This window comes from Lolium rigidum, chromosome 2 (assembly GCF_022539505.1).
Source record: "Lolium rigidum isolate FL_2022 chromosome 2, APGP_CSIRO_Lrig_0.1, whole genome shotgun sequence".
NCBI lineage: Eukaryota > Viridiplantae > Streptophyta > Magnoliopsida > Poales > Poaceae > Lolium > Lolium rigidum.
In genome coordinates, this window is record NC_061509.1 from 9,356,944 (window position 1) to 9,372,435 (window position 15,492).

Genomic DNA, 15,492 nt, shown 5'->3' on the forward strand with positions numbered 1-15,492 from the left:
ATTAGTTACAGGGCATCTTTATCCAAATTCAGTTACATATTATGAATGCACATTTATCCAAGTGAATTATAGCACGCTATAGCATAGCTAAAAACGAATGACTCCCCACAACAAAGTTGACCTGCAGAAAATAAATTAAATACGAAATATAATTATTCCTTAATTTAAAGACAAAGTATGATTAAGTCCGCTACCCTCAAGTTCTTGTCTGACTCCATCAGGTCCTTGACGTACGGAGCTCCATAGGGACCTGAAGGGCGTGCTCTGACAATATCTCTGAACAATCGAGCAGGTACTCCAGCAAGAACTTTCTCAGGAACATGTGCTGGTAGATTGTGTTGCGCACTCTTGCCTGCCGAAACTGCACATTCAAAATCATAACCAATAACTTCTTCAGTAGAAGAACAGACCAGTAAGACAGGAACTTTCATGGCAATAAATCTGAGGTTACCTTGAGAAATGTCTGCGTGTATGACTCAGAAATCTCCGTGCGGATCTGGTTTGCACGGTCGTGCTTCTGCCGCAGGTCTCTTTGCACCAACTCCGTCACCCTGAGCTTGGTGACTGACAGCGTTGGCAGCACCACATCTCCTCGTGGCAAAAAGATTAAATATTTTTGCAAGAAAACAACAGATCTTCTAGGCATAATTTTAAAAGTCTTGTAGAGCCAATACTAAGTGCAGCGTGAACATTAACATTTCTGAAATCATACAATTGAGCACGATCAAATAGGGAAATATGCCCACGCGATATACTAAGCTAGTTATTTCTATAAAACACAGGTTAGCGAAATATGCCCATGTTAATATTGAAGTATGTTTGATAAAACACAAGTTATTTCTACATCTTTTAATCAGTACAGTGTAAATGAGCATATTACTATGTAACTTCCATCTACAACAATCAACAAAATGAGCATCAAGACATGATGATTAATTTTGATAAGGAAAGTTTGATCCCATCTGATGAATGCATTTCCTCGTGAAAGAAGAGACCAAGTTTCAAACAATCTAATATTTTGCAAAGTAACATTGGTTACATAGAAACAAAAATATCAGGTAGTATCTTTTCTCCATCTAATGAATAAAGGAGAAAAAGAACTAATGTTCAGAAATCTAATGTTGTGCATGAATATATCAAAAAAAACGTAGAAGTATTAATCGAAGCCGTGGGGGCGGCTACCACAGACAGAGATTTACACAACACATGCATCACTGGAGCTGTTGAATTTCAGGATGCAGGTGTGGTGGGGTGGCGAGGAGAACACAACGGAGCAGGATGGTTGGGGCGGCAGTGGAGCAGGAGGCACTCGGCGCCCTCGAATGATGTGGGGGCAAAATTTACCAAATGGAATCACCGGTTTGTCAATGGGAACGATGGTTTCTTTTTCTACCTGATTAGAGCAAGCATAAACATTCGGTTCATGTCACAGTAGATCCTTTCAAGTTGGAGCTATCAAAAAAACATTTTTGTCTTAATCGTACAAATGAATGAGTCAAAAGTGCAGTAAACAAAAGTCGATGTCCCAAATGTATGCACCATATCAGATGAGCTCATTTTGTACCAAGGAACCCATCAGTGCACCCTTGCTCGTAGCCAAGGGACGTTATTTGTAAAGACAAACCTCAAAAAGTTGAATTCCAACTACACAGACAATCATCTTAAATAACAGGAAATTAATTCTCGGTAATCAATGTTAAGGGGTACATACATATCTAGAATTTATGCACCAGTTGATATGTGTACTTACTGCTCTCCTGTTTAGTCAAAACAATATAAGATCTGGAGTTCTCATCCTCTAACTTCACTATCTATCTTCTCACCTACATCTTCTCACCTACAAGGACATCAGACAATCACTACTGCATAAGGTTCATGACAATCCTAAATACGATGGCAGCAAGCTTTATGAGTACAACAAGGTAGGAAACTAAGAATAATGAAGTGATACAAATGGTTCTAAAAATATAACCAAAACGACAAACAGGAGCATCAATCCGGCAATCAAACACAGCAAGCAATCTTCATACTACTAATTGCAGAACAAAGGAAACTTATAAGATTTCCAGATATTTTTTGTCAATACACCATTATGTACTATTGTCGTACTCATATAGCAATCTTCAAACAGGAGCATCAATCACTATTGTCGTATTCCTTGGAGGGGCTATGCACCATTCTGTACTCGTTCCGCCATATGGTTGTTCGGTATAAGAAGGCATGCACCCACAAAAAACTTGCACACCGCCGGCCGGCCGCGGGAGTTGAAGAAGACGGCAAGATGAGGTGGCCCTGCTCGTCCTAAGGTCTGTTCGTCCTTAGGCCCCATCCTATATTGCCAACGTCAACTCGGGTTGCCGGATCAGGCGAGGTGCGGCACCTCTGCCGTCCACCGCTCGATCCACTGTTGAGGAATTGAAGAGGTGGAGGTTGCATTTGAGACAGTCTGCAGAGGAAGGGAGGCGCGGCCTGGATTTAGAGACCAAGTCCAACCCCACTACTGGAACATCCCCGTCGACAAATTTGCGAATGGTATGATGGTGTTTAGAGAAGAATAGATCAAGAAGAGAGATGGGCACAGCCTGGATCGCGAGGGAAGAATGGAGGAAGAAGGATTGTTGGAGGAACAGTGGCCTGCCATCGCGGCCGTCCCCGTCCGGCAGTCCGGCTCCATCCCTGGCAGGGGCGGCGGCGGTGAAGGGGCACATGCAGGGGATGTGGTGGTGTTGGGGATCCAGGGCGCAGTGGAGATAGGAATCGACGGAGAGATAGGGTTTGGGTTTGCTCGGGGACCAAGCAGAGAGACGACCGAACAAGCAAAAGGAGTCGGTGGATTTCGTTGGGCTTTGGCCCATGTGCGCGAGCGCGCGGCGAACGAGTCGAACGAAACCAGACGACGAAAGGGTGGTTGTAGTGGCAGAATAGGGAACATGTTCCTCCTTTTTAAGTAGTGTAGATGTCGTCATGTTTAATATTCTGGAATTAATCATGAAAACTGTGCCTAATTATTCAACACTCTCACATGTGCACAAGTGGTTTATCAATATGTATATGCTCACCGAAACTAAAAACTAACAACACAAAAGTCGTGCGAAGTGGTGAGATGAAGCTACTTCTTAAAAGAAATTTCAAGTGGTCGACCGTGTGCGAGAAGGGAGCCCAATGGGACCAACTGAATCGTATTTGTCTCTCTAGATTCTCAGAGCATCTCCAATAGACAGCAAAGATGTTGGTAAAGATTTTCGATTTAGCGCGCGAACGTCTTGGCCACTCTACCAAATGCACGATTTTTTTTACCGTACGCGATATAAAGTGGCATCGTGCACGCCAAATCTCCCGCGCCGGCTAGCGCGCTATAAAAAAGGACAAAGCGTGTGCGCTCAACCGACGCTGAAACCTTTCCTCCTCTTCTTCTTTTTCTCCACCGCCTCACCGCTCCACCGTCGAAGTACGCCGCTCCAGATCCCCCCACCCCACGCCAACATGCCTCCGCGCCGCAGTTCCTCCGGCTACCGCGTCGTGCGCTTCCGGTCGGCGGGCAACTTCTACGCCGAGATCTGTGCCGCCGGCTATCACTTGACCCTCGGCACCTTCGATACCGCGCACGAGGCCCTCCATCGTCCACGCCGCGACCTCAACTTCCACGACGTGAAATCCGCCGCCCAAGTGGATATGTTGGTGCCCCCACTGTGCCTTTATCACCAACGAGGAGATGTAGCGTCACCGCTAGCGCCGTCTCTCCATCGTTGAGGCAGACGAGCGCGCCATGGCTCGTAGCGCGAGAACTTTCCCCAAGACGCCGTCGACGAGTATGCCTTCTTCGCACAACTACGGGGTGAGCGCAAAGCCGCGAGGGCAGCGAAGCGAGCGCGCAAAGCGTTCATCCTGGCGTAGATGGAAGGGCCGACCACCATCGATGATAACGATCCTCGGTGGGCGGATCTGTTTTCGTCCACCGCATCCAGCTCGTTGGACTCCGACATTGAACTACTAGATAAGTTTATCGTATTCTAATTTGTTGCAATAGTTTGAGCTTATCGCAGTTGTAATATACCCGCTTGTTGTCCGTTTGATCTATGGTTTATCGAAGTTTCAATTGAAAACCATGTTTGTGGCACTGTACTTTTAGGCATATCGAGAAGCGCTCAGGCTAAGTAGTAGACCTATGGGTGATGAGCCAGTTTGGAAGAGGATTTGGAGTGCAGATGTACCTCCTAAAGTTAAGAATTTTGCTTGGAAGGCTGCAAATAATTCACTTGCTACTGAGGAGAACAAGCTAACTCGTCACTTTAGAGTTACTAGCATGTGTAACATTTGCAACTCAGAAAAGAAAGATGTGTCACATGCTCTTTACAAGTGTCCTCATGCGTTTAGATTATGGGAAGAAATGAGGAAGGTGTGGTGTTTACCGTCCAAGGGAGACCTCTTACTAAACCCTACATTATGGTTTCAGTCAGTCATCCTAAATGCACCAGCGCACATGATTGAAACAACGATGCTTGTGGCTTGGAGAGCTTGGTACGCCAGGAACGAAGCGACACATGAGAAACCGATCCACCATTGGAGGGATCAAAAAGATTCTTATGCAATTATCTAAATTTGATACGGAACATTAAAACTTCGACTACTGAAGAGATGGTGAAAGGGAAGAAGCCTGAGCTGCAGGCTTCTAGCTCGAGCCATGTCAATACTAAAGAGAAGCCACCAGATCTAGCTTGGTGTAGGCCGCCTCCTGGCTATACCAAACTCTCAATTGATGGTTCTTTCCATGCTTGTGATGGAGCAGCGGGAGCGGGCATGGTATTACGTGATGAACAGGGCAATGCAATATCCACAGCATGTCGTTTCCTGGAGCATTGTAGCGGTCCGTTGGAGGCCGAACTTCAGGCGTGTTTGGAAGGAGTGATGTTGGCACTTCAACATTGCCAATTACCAGTCATAGTTGAAACGGATTGCTCTCAACTAGTTGTTGCTGCTAAGGGGAACACAATAGATAGATCTCTTTTAGTTCATTTAATTCCAGAGCTCAGAATTATATCTAGTCATGAGAGAGTTAGTGATGTTGTGAAAGTGGAGCAATCTCAGATTTGGGTTAGTCATAACCTTGCCAATCTGGCGAGAGTTAATCATCAAACTGTATTTTGGTTAGGCTCGGGACCTGATGACATTCTTCAGATTCTTGAGAATGATCGCCTTGCAACCCTTGCTGAGTAATAAAGCTCCTTTTTACCCGCAAAAAAAAAAAGAAGCGCTCAGGCCACGCGTTATGTTTTTGGGTATCTGGAAATGCTGCTGCCACACCCACGCCTAAAAGCAGTGGAACAGACGCCCAACAAATTTATTATCCACCGAACACGGCCTATATCTTCTAGTGAGCCATGCCATGGTTTGAACTCTGCTGGCTGAGGGTACAATTACATTCTGAACATCCAACTTCCATGCTGCTCTATTTGACGTGGAGTACTTGTTATTATACCGATAAAAAGTGTTAATGTGTGCACGTACGCGCATTGGAGTAGTACCTAAACTAGACTAGTCTAGTACTCCTACACTTTTTTTACTTCACGTGATCACGTCGCTGTCCACCAATTTTTATTTTGATGCTGCTGCTGAATAATCGTTGTATTTTACTGCACTCTACGTCGTTGTTGTATTTCACCGCACTCTACGTCGTTTACTATTGGCAGCAGTCGAGTCGACGGCTCTGAAGACGATGCCAGCGTGCAGCAAACGGCAGCGCGACCGCGCACGAGCAGGATCCCCACTTGGGTCTGCCGCCGGCGGCACGAATCTTGAAGCGTCAATGCCGTACGTGGCACACATCCAACCGTCCAATGTGACGGAAATCTTTAATTGGCTCAGTAATCAGCACGGCCCCACACCCTATATTATATATAATCCACATGCAGTATTGGCTACAGTTTGTTTATGGATATATTTCACTTGATTACGATTTGCGATGACGTGCGGTTGGAGCTGATTAGTGTGGATTTTAAGTGGACACACCCTCGAACTATCTCGTATTATGTTTCCCGCCCACCCAAGATTACGTGTGGTAGCTAAATGATGGCAGGAAGCACCAGCTGTTACGATCAATCCATGATTTTTTGCGTTTATAAGACGTTAGGGCATTCTCCAACGGGCCGACACAAAGAGATGCAAAGTGACAATTTGCAATTTAGCGGTTAAAATTTGCGTCTGCACCCCTGTTCAGCGGGCTAGCGCAAAGTGACCGGCCTATCCTGCTAGACGCAAACGTGGCCAAAATTTGCGTCGCAGATGCATCGGCGCGGTGGTCAGCAAGGAGTCCGCCACGACACCTTGGCCAAACGTGACGAGAAGAAGCAGATGGAGAAGGAGGTCACTGCTACCATCTACATCAACCTCACCAGATAGGCCTTTAAGGTGCAAAGGATAAACGTCGTGGTCAAAAGAGCCGACATCGAGGTCAAGCGGATGGAGGCCGAGGCCAAGGCTCGGACACCAAGATCATGCTCGCTGACTTGATGAACATGGACGACGAGCAGCGCACATGGATCTTGAAGAAGTCTGCCGCAATCCGCGCGCAACGCATGATCACCTTGACCGTGTCTACATCGTGAGCACAATGGCTTCCTATAGCCTTGCCACTCTGGCCATATTGTGCCTCTTTTCAAACTTTATTGTGGTAGTCTACTATGCCCACTAGGTGTTGGACTACGGTTGCCACTAATTTGTGGGACTGATCCGCCTGTTTGAGTCGCCTAATTATGCTATATTTGTGATATATTTGATCATTTTGCCATTGGAGCATGAGTGGACATTTTGCGTCGGGCCACGGGGGCATCCTAGACGCAAACGGTCAATCTTGGCCTGCCGACCATTTGCGTGATCCTGGGCCGACGCAAACAGTTACGCGCGGTCACATTTTGCATCCGTTTTGCGTCGGGCCGTTGAAGATGCCCTTAGACTTTAAAGGGCCAAATCATCACACTGTTTAAAAATGGCCACAAATTACAACTTATTTCAGCCTTCCTGGACCTATAACCGGGCAGTGGCGGAGCCAGCTTGTGTTAGCGTGGTGCATGCCTACCCTAACATTTCATCATACCACACTTTTTAGTGAGAAAAAACAAAAGTATAAAGAATATACTTCATATGTACACGAGATTATCTTAGTTGCCCCATCCTAAGAAATTTTTCTAGATCCGCAAGGTGAAAACTAAACAAGTGCCTCTAGATACCTTCGGGGAAGGCAGCCGTATTTTGAGCCCAGGCACACCAATTAGTGCTAAAGTGGGCCAAAAATAAAAAAAAATATAAAGCTAAATCTTTCCGGGAACCCAAAGTTTGGACACACCCTCGGACTATCTCATACTACCTTCATTCCAAAGATTAAATCTTCTATTTGTTTTGAAAAGTCAAATCAAGTAAAGTTGGATTAAACTTTTAGAACAATCCATCAACAAATATGATATTTTGTAGTTACCATAATAAAATATATTTCATTATCTATATAATGATATTGATTTTGTATTTTGCATATTAATGATTTTTGGTAAATATTTGGCCAAATTTGACATAGTTTAACTTTTTAAAAATAATATAAACCTTTTTCTTTGAAATTGAGGTAGTATTATGTTTCCTGCCCAAGATTACGTTTGGTAGCTAAATGATGACAGTAAGCAGGAGCTGGCACGATCAATCGATCATTTTTGTGTCTATGAAGTCTTTTTAGCCAAATCGCCAAATCGCCAAATCGACACACTGTTACAAATTGGCCAGAAATTATGACTTATTTCAATCTTACTTCACCTTCCTGGACATATAATGGGGGCTAGAAAACTAATCAAGTGTCCCTAGATACCTCCGTCGAGAGCCACACTATTTTAGGCCTGGCGCGCTAATTGCGGATAAATTGGGCCAAAAATAAAAATATAAATCAATATTTCTGAAGGCCCAAAGTTTGGATGGCTCGAAATCGTGGGTGTGGCCCAAAAAGTTCAGAGCTTGCGCCAATAAAAGGCGCCCAAAACCCTAGTCTTATCGATTCGAACATTTCCCACCCCCGCCTCCCAATGACGGCGACGGCGACGAGGATGGAAAGCGACGGTGAAGACGATTGGCCGCGATCCTATGATCCACGGTTGCATCTCCTGATGTTGGGACCGGTGGCTGCTTCCATGCATGGCCACCACGCCACTATGTTCGAGACGCCTCCGCCTCCCGAGCAAGGCAAGCTTGATCTCTTATCCATGTCATATTCTCCTTTTCGATACCCTGGATTCTTGAATGAATCCATGGATGCATGGAATGGTGGAGGGTAGATGGATGATGCCTTCTGTTTTATGGTTGAAATGGCTGGATCTGGTCATATGATGCCTAATTTCCTTATATTTATTCACGTTTTTCTTGGTAAAATGGCTAATTGGGGGTGTTATAGCCATCGTAGTGGCTGGATCATGCATGCCATCGCTAAACTGCTAAACTGTATTTGTATATGCCTCTATTTCATGATTTTATTTTCCAAGATTCATCGGTGCTCTGAAAGGAAAGAAAATTAATTAATATGTTTCATCACACCCTAAATCATTATTATTGTCACCGATCGACAGGCCAAGATGCAGGACCACCAACTGTTCCCAACGCTTCCACGCACGAGCACAGGAGCCTACCAATGTTCGAGACACCTCCACCTCCCACGCAAGGCAAGCTTCATCTCTTATCCATGTAAATTCGCTAAATGAAATAGCACAACTATAGCTACCATAGCAGCTAGCTAGATCATGCATGCCATGGTTAAATTATACGGCATATGCTGCCAGTTTAAGCTTTCATTTTCCAACACTCGTTGGTGATCCGAAAGGAAAAATAAATGAAAAAATATATTTCATCGCGCACTAACTTATTATTGTTGTTAACTATCACCAGTCCAGCATGCAGGAGCACCAACAGCTACCAACACGTCCATGCATTGTAGGATCCTAAGAATAGCCTCACAAATCTCGAGGCGTCGTTCTCCACGTTTACGGCCATCCGATCAAATGGGTCTCCCCAATTGGTTAATTAATAATCAGCCCTCTCTCCCACGAGGCCCCATGCTCCCCTATGAATCGAGAGAAGGTAGCCTTACTGACCTGAATGAAGGTAAGCTTTGTTCTAAAGGAGAGGTTCCACTTTAATAGCTTGGATTTTTTTTATTATTTACGATGACGGGTGATGATGATTAGCATGGACTTTAAGCACATACACCCTTCAACTATTGCGTATTAATAATTTTACTGTTCTCGAAGTGTAGTGTAGCTCAGTCAATTATGACAGTAGGCACGAGATGTCATAGTCAGACGATGATTGATGTGTGTGTGTGTGTGTGTCTTGGGAGTCTTTAGCCTAAAGAAATTTAGAAAAGCGCGTATAACCGCGGTTGCTAGCTCTAATCAGTGGGAGATATATAAATCCATGCATGGTAGGTGATGGTATATATGTGTAGGTAGTTGCGTGCCGAGACTCTATCTATCGATAGCCGCACGAGGCTGAATACGACATCGGTAATGGTTTAATGGATAGCCACTAGCCTCACTATATTTTGTCTAGATGTGTTGTTGATAGATGGACAAAACCATGACGATAGGCTATTTCTTAGCTTGAAAACAGATGCATTATTTTCACGAAGAAATGACGAGCGCATGCAAACTTACTCGTTCTTCTGGAGTAGTATTGTTTTTCTGGTTAGCTACTCTTTATGCATTAGTAGGTTATTTGCATGTCACTTTATGCACTTCGAATTTAGACAATTTCTCTACTGTTTTCGGCACGACATTGAATAGGTTATTTTGCATGTCACGTCCAAGTGTGAAAGTTGACAAGCCGCCCAGCACGGTTGTTAAGCTTCTGCCTAACCAAATCCACCCAGTTAACTCCTCTGTTTCCGCGTTGACCCTGCGCGATCACACCTGAGCTGAGCTGACACGGTTATGGAAACGGAGGGCCGTTGGCGAATACGCGGAAACCAGGGGGCGAACCCGTAAAAGCTGTTACAGGCTTTGATATCCGTGCGGCCAGAGTTAACTCCACAAACGGGTAGAGAGGGACAGAGCAGGAACAGAGGAGAGAGAGAGAGAGTCCACGTGAGCCAAGCGGAGGTGGAGGAGGAGCGCGAGAGATCCCTCTCCCTCCCTCCCTCCGGCCAGCCATGGATCCCCCCAACGCAGGTCAGCGCCGCCGCCTCCTCCCACCCTTTCTCTCTCTCCTTCTCCGCCGCTTTTTTCTGTTGTTCTCTCTCCTGCGCACGAACGCCATGGATGCGTCCGTGCGCGCCGCCGCGGCCCGGGTAATGTCGATCTGTCCGTCCGGCCGCCGAATCCGCGCCCCGGGCCGGCGCGGATTGGGTTCTCGCCGCCCGCCGCCGATGGGATTTCCAACGGCCCGCGCGTCTTACGGCGACGAATCCGGTGGGCGGCGTCCAATCCAAGATTCGGCCTTTTTCTTTGCAACGTTTATCCGCGCGACGCGCCTCGTTAGTCTGGCGCTCCGCGCCGCCGCCGTTGTAATTCAATGGGTAGAATTACTCTGCTGATGCGTGGCTGTACTGGCGGTGGTGGTTGGTGGCGTGCAATCAATCAGAGGGGTGCACGCACGGATGAGGAGCGGGCTGCTGGCTGCATGGGATTCTACCGGCGGGCGGTAGCTCGGATTAGGCGCTGCATGCGGCCGCGGCTACGCGCATTGCGCTCCTCGCTCCAGCCCGGCCACTGTAGCCCCGCGCCTTTACGTCCTTTTCCTGGGGGATTTACGTGTCGATGTCTGGTTTCGGAGGGAAAGGCTCGGCAGTCACTGATTCGCTTCTTGGGGGCCTCCTCCTCTCCTGCTGCAGGCTGGGTTTTATTCCCCGTGGGTGCTTGATTGTTTGCTCGTTTTGTGGATTTTGTAAGGGTGGCGGTTAGCATGATTAGATCTGTCACGAGTTAGGGGAGACTGCTACCTCGCGCTTCCATGTCAGGCTGCTGTCTACCGGCGCCTGTGGATGGTTACGTGGTGCCAACCTTTGGTTTACACCGCTGATGTTATTGCTATGTGCATTGCTCGTAATGGACAATGCATGGATAGCTCCACTGGATGTGCCTGTATGAGGTGCCAAATTCTGAATTTTGTTTAAAGGAATTCTTCTCAGCTGCCAGTTGCATATAGGCCTGAAAGGATTTAAACTTTGTTGGCTGATTTTCAAGTTTGAAACTGAATTTCTCAAATGATTGGGAGTCATTCGTATTTGGAACCTCACTCACTGTGAGTTCCATGTCAGGCTGCAGTTTTGTTCATGACTGCACTTTTTTATGTAACACACACTAATTTTACCATGACTAGTTACTTATAATTGATAAAGATTCCATGGCCTTACACTGATTTTATACTTGCATATTATATCTGTTATGGTCGCTAGTAGCAACTGGCAACCTAAAATACCATCTATCGTTTGTTCTGCTATTTTTTTTAAAATCGCATTTAAGTGATGCCCCGAAAACCACGACTCTCTTGACCTCTCTATGAAGTTCAAAATTATCATGCTGGTCTTGAACATCTCTGATACATTATTGCCAATATGGATTATGGATATTTTGCTTGATGCTTATTACCTTCTGCTCTGTAACCATCTGATTATGCATGTGAAATCTACTGATTTTAAAAAATGTCTGCAGTATCGATTAATCGGTTACTGATATGTTTCAGTGTTCTCTTGCTCCAGGAGTTACTGTTATTGAACCTGCTAAATGCCGGTTGATGAGTTTGGATGAAAAGCGAGAACTTGTTCGTGAATTATCAAAGCGGCCAGAAACTGCTCCGGAGAAACTACAGTCATGGAGTCGCCGTGATATTGTAGAGATTCTTTGTGCTGATTTAGGAAGGGAAAGGAAATATACTGGACTATCTAAGCAGAGAATGCTGGATTATCTCTTCAGGGTGGTGAAGGGCAAAGCATCTAGCCCTGCAGTGCATTTGCAAGAAAAAGAGCCAACTCCTACCCGTCAGAAAAAAGAAAAAGAGCCAACTCCTGACCCCAACACAAGTAACCATCAGCAAGCTGCGAAACGACAAAGGAAGAGTGAGAATCCATCACGACTACCAGTTGTGGCCAGCAATCCGGTAACAGCTGATGTACCGGCGCTACCAAGTAATGCACGATTCTGCCTGAATTTAGCATGCAGGGCGATTCTTAACCTCGAGGATAAATTCTGCAGACGCTGTTCATGCTGTATATGTTTCAATTATGATGACAACAAGGACCCTAGCCTATGGTTGTTCTGTAGCTCAGAACAATCCATGCAAAAAGATTATTGTGGTTTTTCATGCCATCTTGAATGTGCCCTCAAGGATGGAAGAACCGGCATTATGCAGAGTGGGCAGTGCAAGAAACTTGATGGTGGTTATTACTGCACTCGCTGTTGGAAACAGAATGATTTGCTTGGGTATTTTTCTTGATCTTTTTTTACTCAGATTTGTGTTCTCCAGTTACATAGTATTATGTAGTGATTTAGATTTTTTGTGTAACTTACCTATTTTATTTCCGTGCTTCCAGCTGAAAGTTTCACTGCCTTAGTTTGTTTACCCCAGCATTGCTTGCGCTGATAACTACTGGAAACATCTTAGTTTTGCTGTTGTAAAACTTGGTAATGCTGGCTTTGATAATTTGCATCTTCACTTGGTTTCTAGTCATTATTTTCTTGACCTCAAAAGTCCAAATAATCTAACTGTTGCAAGACAAGAAGTGAAACCATCGTTTTTCTAAAAACATATGGATGAATATTTCACAAATGCATCTCTTGAAATAGCTTGTTGGTGTCCTTCTGAAATTTACATTATTATAGGTCGGTGCATTCATTTCTACCTTGTATAATATTTTTGGATAACTTAATTTTTCCATCTGCTGTAAATGCATATATTGAAAAGAAGTCTGCTAGTGTTTTCTGAAGTATTTGTATAAGAAAAAAGTTTGATGGATTGGCTTTTTAGCAATCTTGTATGACATTCTTTATCGTATATTTGTATGCATCAAGTTAATGGTTCATTTTTCAAGCATAGCTCCTCTCAAGAGCTGTGGCCTATTTCTGATGGAATTGCTCTTATTTATTCTTGTTCGAATATTCAAGCCATAATTAGCTTGGCAAGCAATGATACGACTGTTTAATGCTCTTATTCAGATCGTGGAAGAAACAACTAGTGATTGCTAAAGATGCTCGCCGGTTGGATGTATTGTGCTATCGGATTTTTCTGAGTCATAAGGTCTTACTCTCCACAGAGAAGTACCTGGCCTTACATCAAATTGTTGACACAGCAATGAAGAAGCTGGAGGCTGAGGTTGGACCAATTGTCGGTGATGGAAATATTGGTCGTGGAATTGTTAGTCGTCTTACTTGTGGTGCCGAAGTTCAAGCACTTTGTGCTCAAGCACTAGATGCTATGGAATCTTTGTTCTCTGTTGCATCTCCTCCTAACTCACAATTTCAACGTAAGCTTTGAAGTCCTTCATATATGTTTCACATCTCCAAATGATATTGACCCTGTGTCATGTTTGCATTTTCAGGATCCAGTATGATACCATTTAACTTCATAAAGTTTGAACCTATAACCCAAACATCTATCACTGTAGTTTTTGATTTGGATCAGTGCCCTACAATGGCCCAACGTGTAACTGGATTTCATATGTGGCACCGTGTGGCCAGTACAGGATTTTATTTGTCAAATCCAACTGCCATCGTACTTGCACTTGCACCGTCAACAACATATGCTGTCAGGGAACTTAAGCCTGCTACAAGCTATATCCTTAAGATAGCTGCATACAGCAACTCCAACGAGTTAGGGTCATGGGAAGTCAGACTAAAGACAAGCTGTCAGAAAGAAGACGATCCAAAGGTTTCAGTACCAGGTGGTGCTGGAGTAGAACAAAATAACGGGAGCCCAAAGACAAATAGTGGTGGCCAATCTGATCGTTCTTCAGAGGGTGTGGACTCGAACAATAATACTACGGTGTATGCTGATCTGAATAAGTCACCAGAAAGTGATTTTGAATACTGTGAAAATCCTGAGAACCTTGATTCAGATAAAACATCTCATCACCCCAATAAGCCTACTGATAACTCTCGAAATATTCAGGTGGCTGCAGTTAGGGTAACAGAGGTGATCGAACTGGATGAAGCTCCTGGGCTCTCAGCGTCAGCTTTGGATGAGGAGCCCAATTCAACAGTTCAAACTGCTTTACTGCACGAGTCCTCAAACTCGATAGAGCAGATTCCAAGAATTGAAATTCCCATATCACAGGATGCATCAAATCCAACAGCTGTAAATGAGTCAGTGATCCCTCCACCTCGATTCTCTGCCTCTATGCCACCTACTGCACCTCGAGTTATGGAAAATGGTAAGGATATTGGTGGAAGGAGTTTCAACACAAAACCTGGTGATAACGTGGTTCAGAATGGCTCTTCAAAGCCTGAAAGAGAGCCAGGGAACTCATCGAACAAAAGATCAGGTAAATTCGAGGACAATGGTCACAAGGATGGATGCCCCGAAGCATCCTACGAGTACTGTGTGAGGGTCGTCAGGTGGCTAGAGTGTGAGGGCTATATTGAGAGCAACTTCAGAGTGAAGTTTTTGACGTGGTACAGCCTGCGTGCCACCCCGCACGAGAGGAAGATAGTCAGTGTCTATGTGAATGCACTTATCGAGGATCCTGTGAGCCTTTCTGGTCAGCTCTCTGATACTTTCTCGGAGGCAATCTTCAGCAAGAGGCCGCCTTCAGTCCCCTCTGGCTTCTGCATGGACCTCTGGCATTAAGCGATGGGAAGCTGTTACGGTCCTCTCTGGGCGGAGCTAGGGAGCATATGTTTTGGTCCCATTCTTTCGTAGCAGATCGTTGCATTGATTCTTCATTGGAGATTTCATTGAAAGTAGTAGTTAACTTATACAATGTGTTCATTGTAACCTTGTTCGCTGTCACTTGTAGTTGTAGGAGGTTTAATTTATCTTGGCAACTTATGTCATCTCTTTACTTTCTAGTCTGTCGTTTACATTTCTGTCCAGGAGCTGCTCGATTTGGTCAGCTTAGTGCATAGAACCTGTGCTGTTGCAAGGAGAATTATGTTATGCTGAATCTAGCCATGTCATGTCAGTTAGATAATGCGTTGTATCTTGGGCTGGAAATAATGCAATTATGTGCTTCATACTTGTTGCAGGAAACCGCGCTCTCTAAGAATTGGGATACGGGTCATACGGCTGGTGTGGATAAATATTATGGCCTATCCGTTTGACTTTACAGGCCCATTCTGCAGTCTAGATTCTAGAAGGTCATGTCAGGTTAACAAGGGCTGAAGACCAACTGCATATCCAGCTATCAGCTATAGGTGCTTCTCTCAGTTATGTAAGATCACTAACAGTAACTGAAAAATTCGAAACCGAAAAAGCTCTATTTAATCTCCCGAAAACGTGGCTTAGAATCCACGGAATAGAAACCTTAAAACACGAATT

The 15,492-nt window shown here is 44.9% G+C and overlaps 1 protein-coding gene across 1 annotated transcript; it reads left to right on the top strand.

Annotated features, from left to right (window-relative positions):
* The first annotated feature begins 10,070 nt into the window (after positions 1-10,070).
* LOC124691263 (protein VERNALIZATION INSENSITIVE 3-like) lies at positions 10,071-15,145 on the top strand. Its single transcript, XM_047224538.1, has 4 exons — positions 10,071-10,190; positions 11,720-12,440; positions 13,173-13,480; positions 13,556-15,145. The coding sequence occupies exons 1-4, from the start codon at positions 10,172-10,174 to the stop codon at positions 14,800-14,802; spliced, it is 2,295 nt and encodes a 764-aa protein (XP_047080494.1). The 5' UTR covers positions 10,071-10,171; the 3' UTR covers positions 14,803-15,145.
* The last annotated feature ends 347 nt before the right edge of the window (positions 15,146-15,492 follow it).

Coding starts and splice junctions, on each gene's coding strand:
- LOC124691263 (XM_047224538.1), top strand. Junction 12,441..13,172: donor AAACAGAATGATTTGCTTGG/GTATTTTTCTTG, acceptor GCTCTTATTCAG/ATCGTGGAAGAAACAACTAG. Junction 13,481..13,555: donor TCCTAACTCACAATTTCAAC/GTAAGCTTTGAA, acceptor TTGCATTTTCAG/GATCCAGTATGATACCATTT.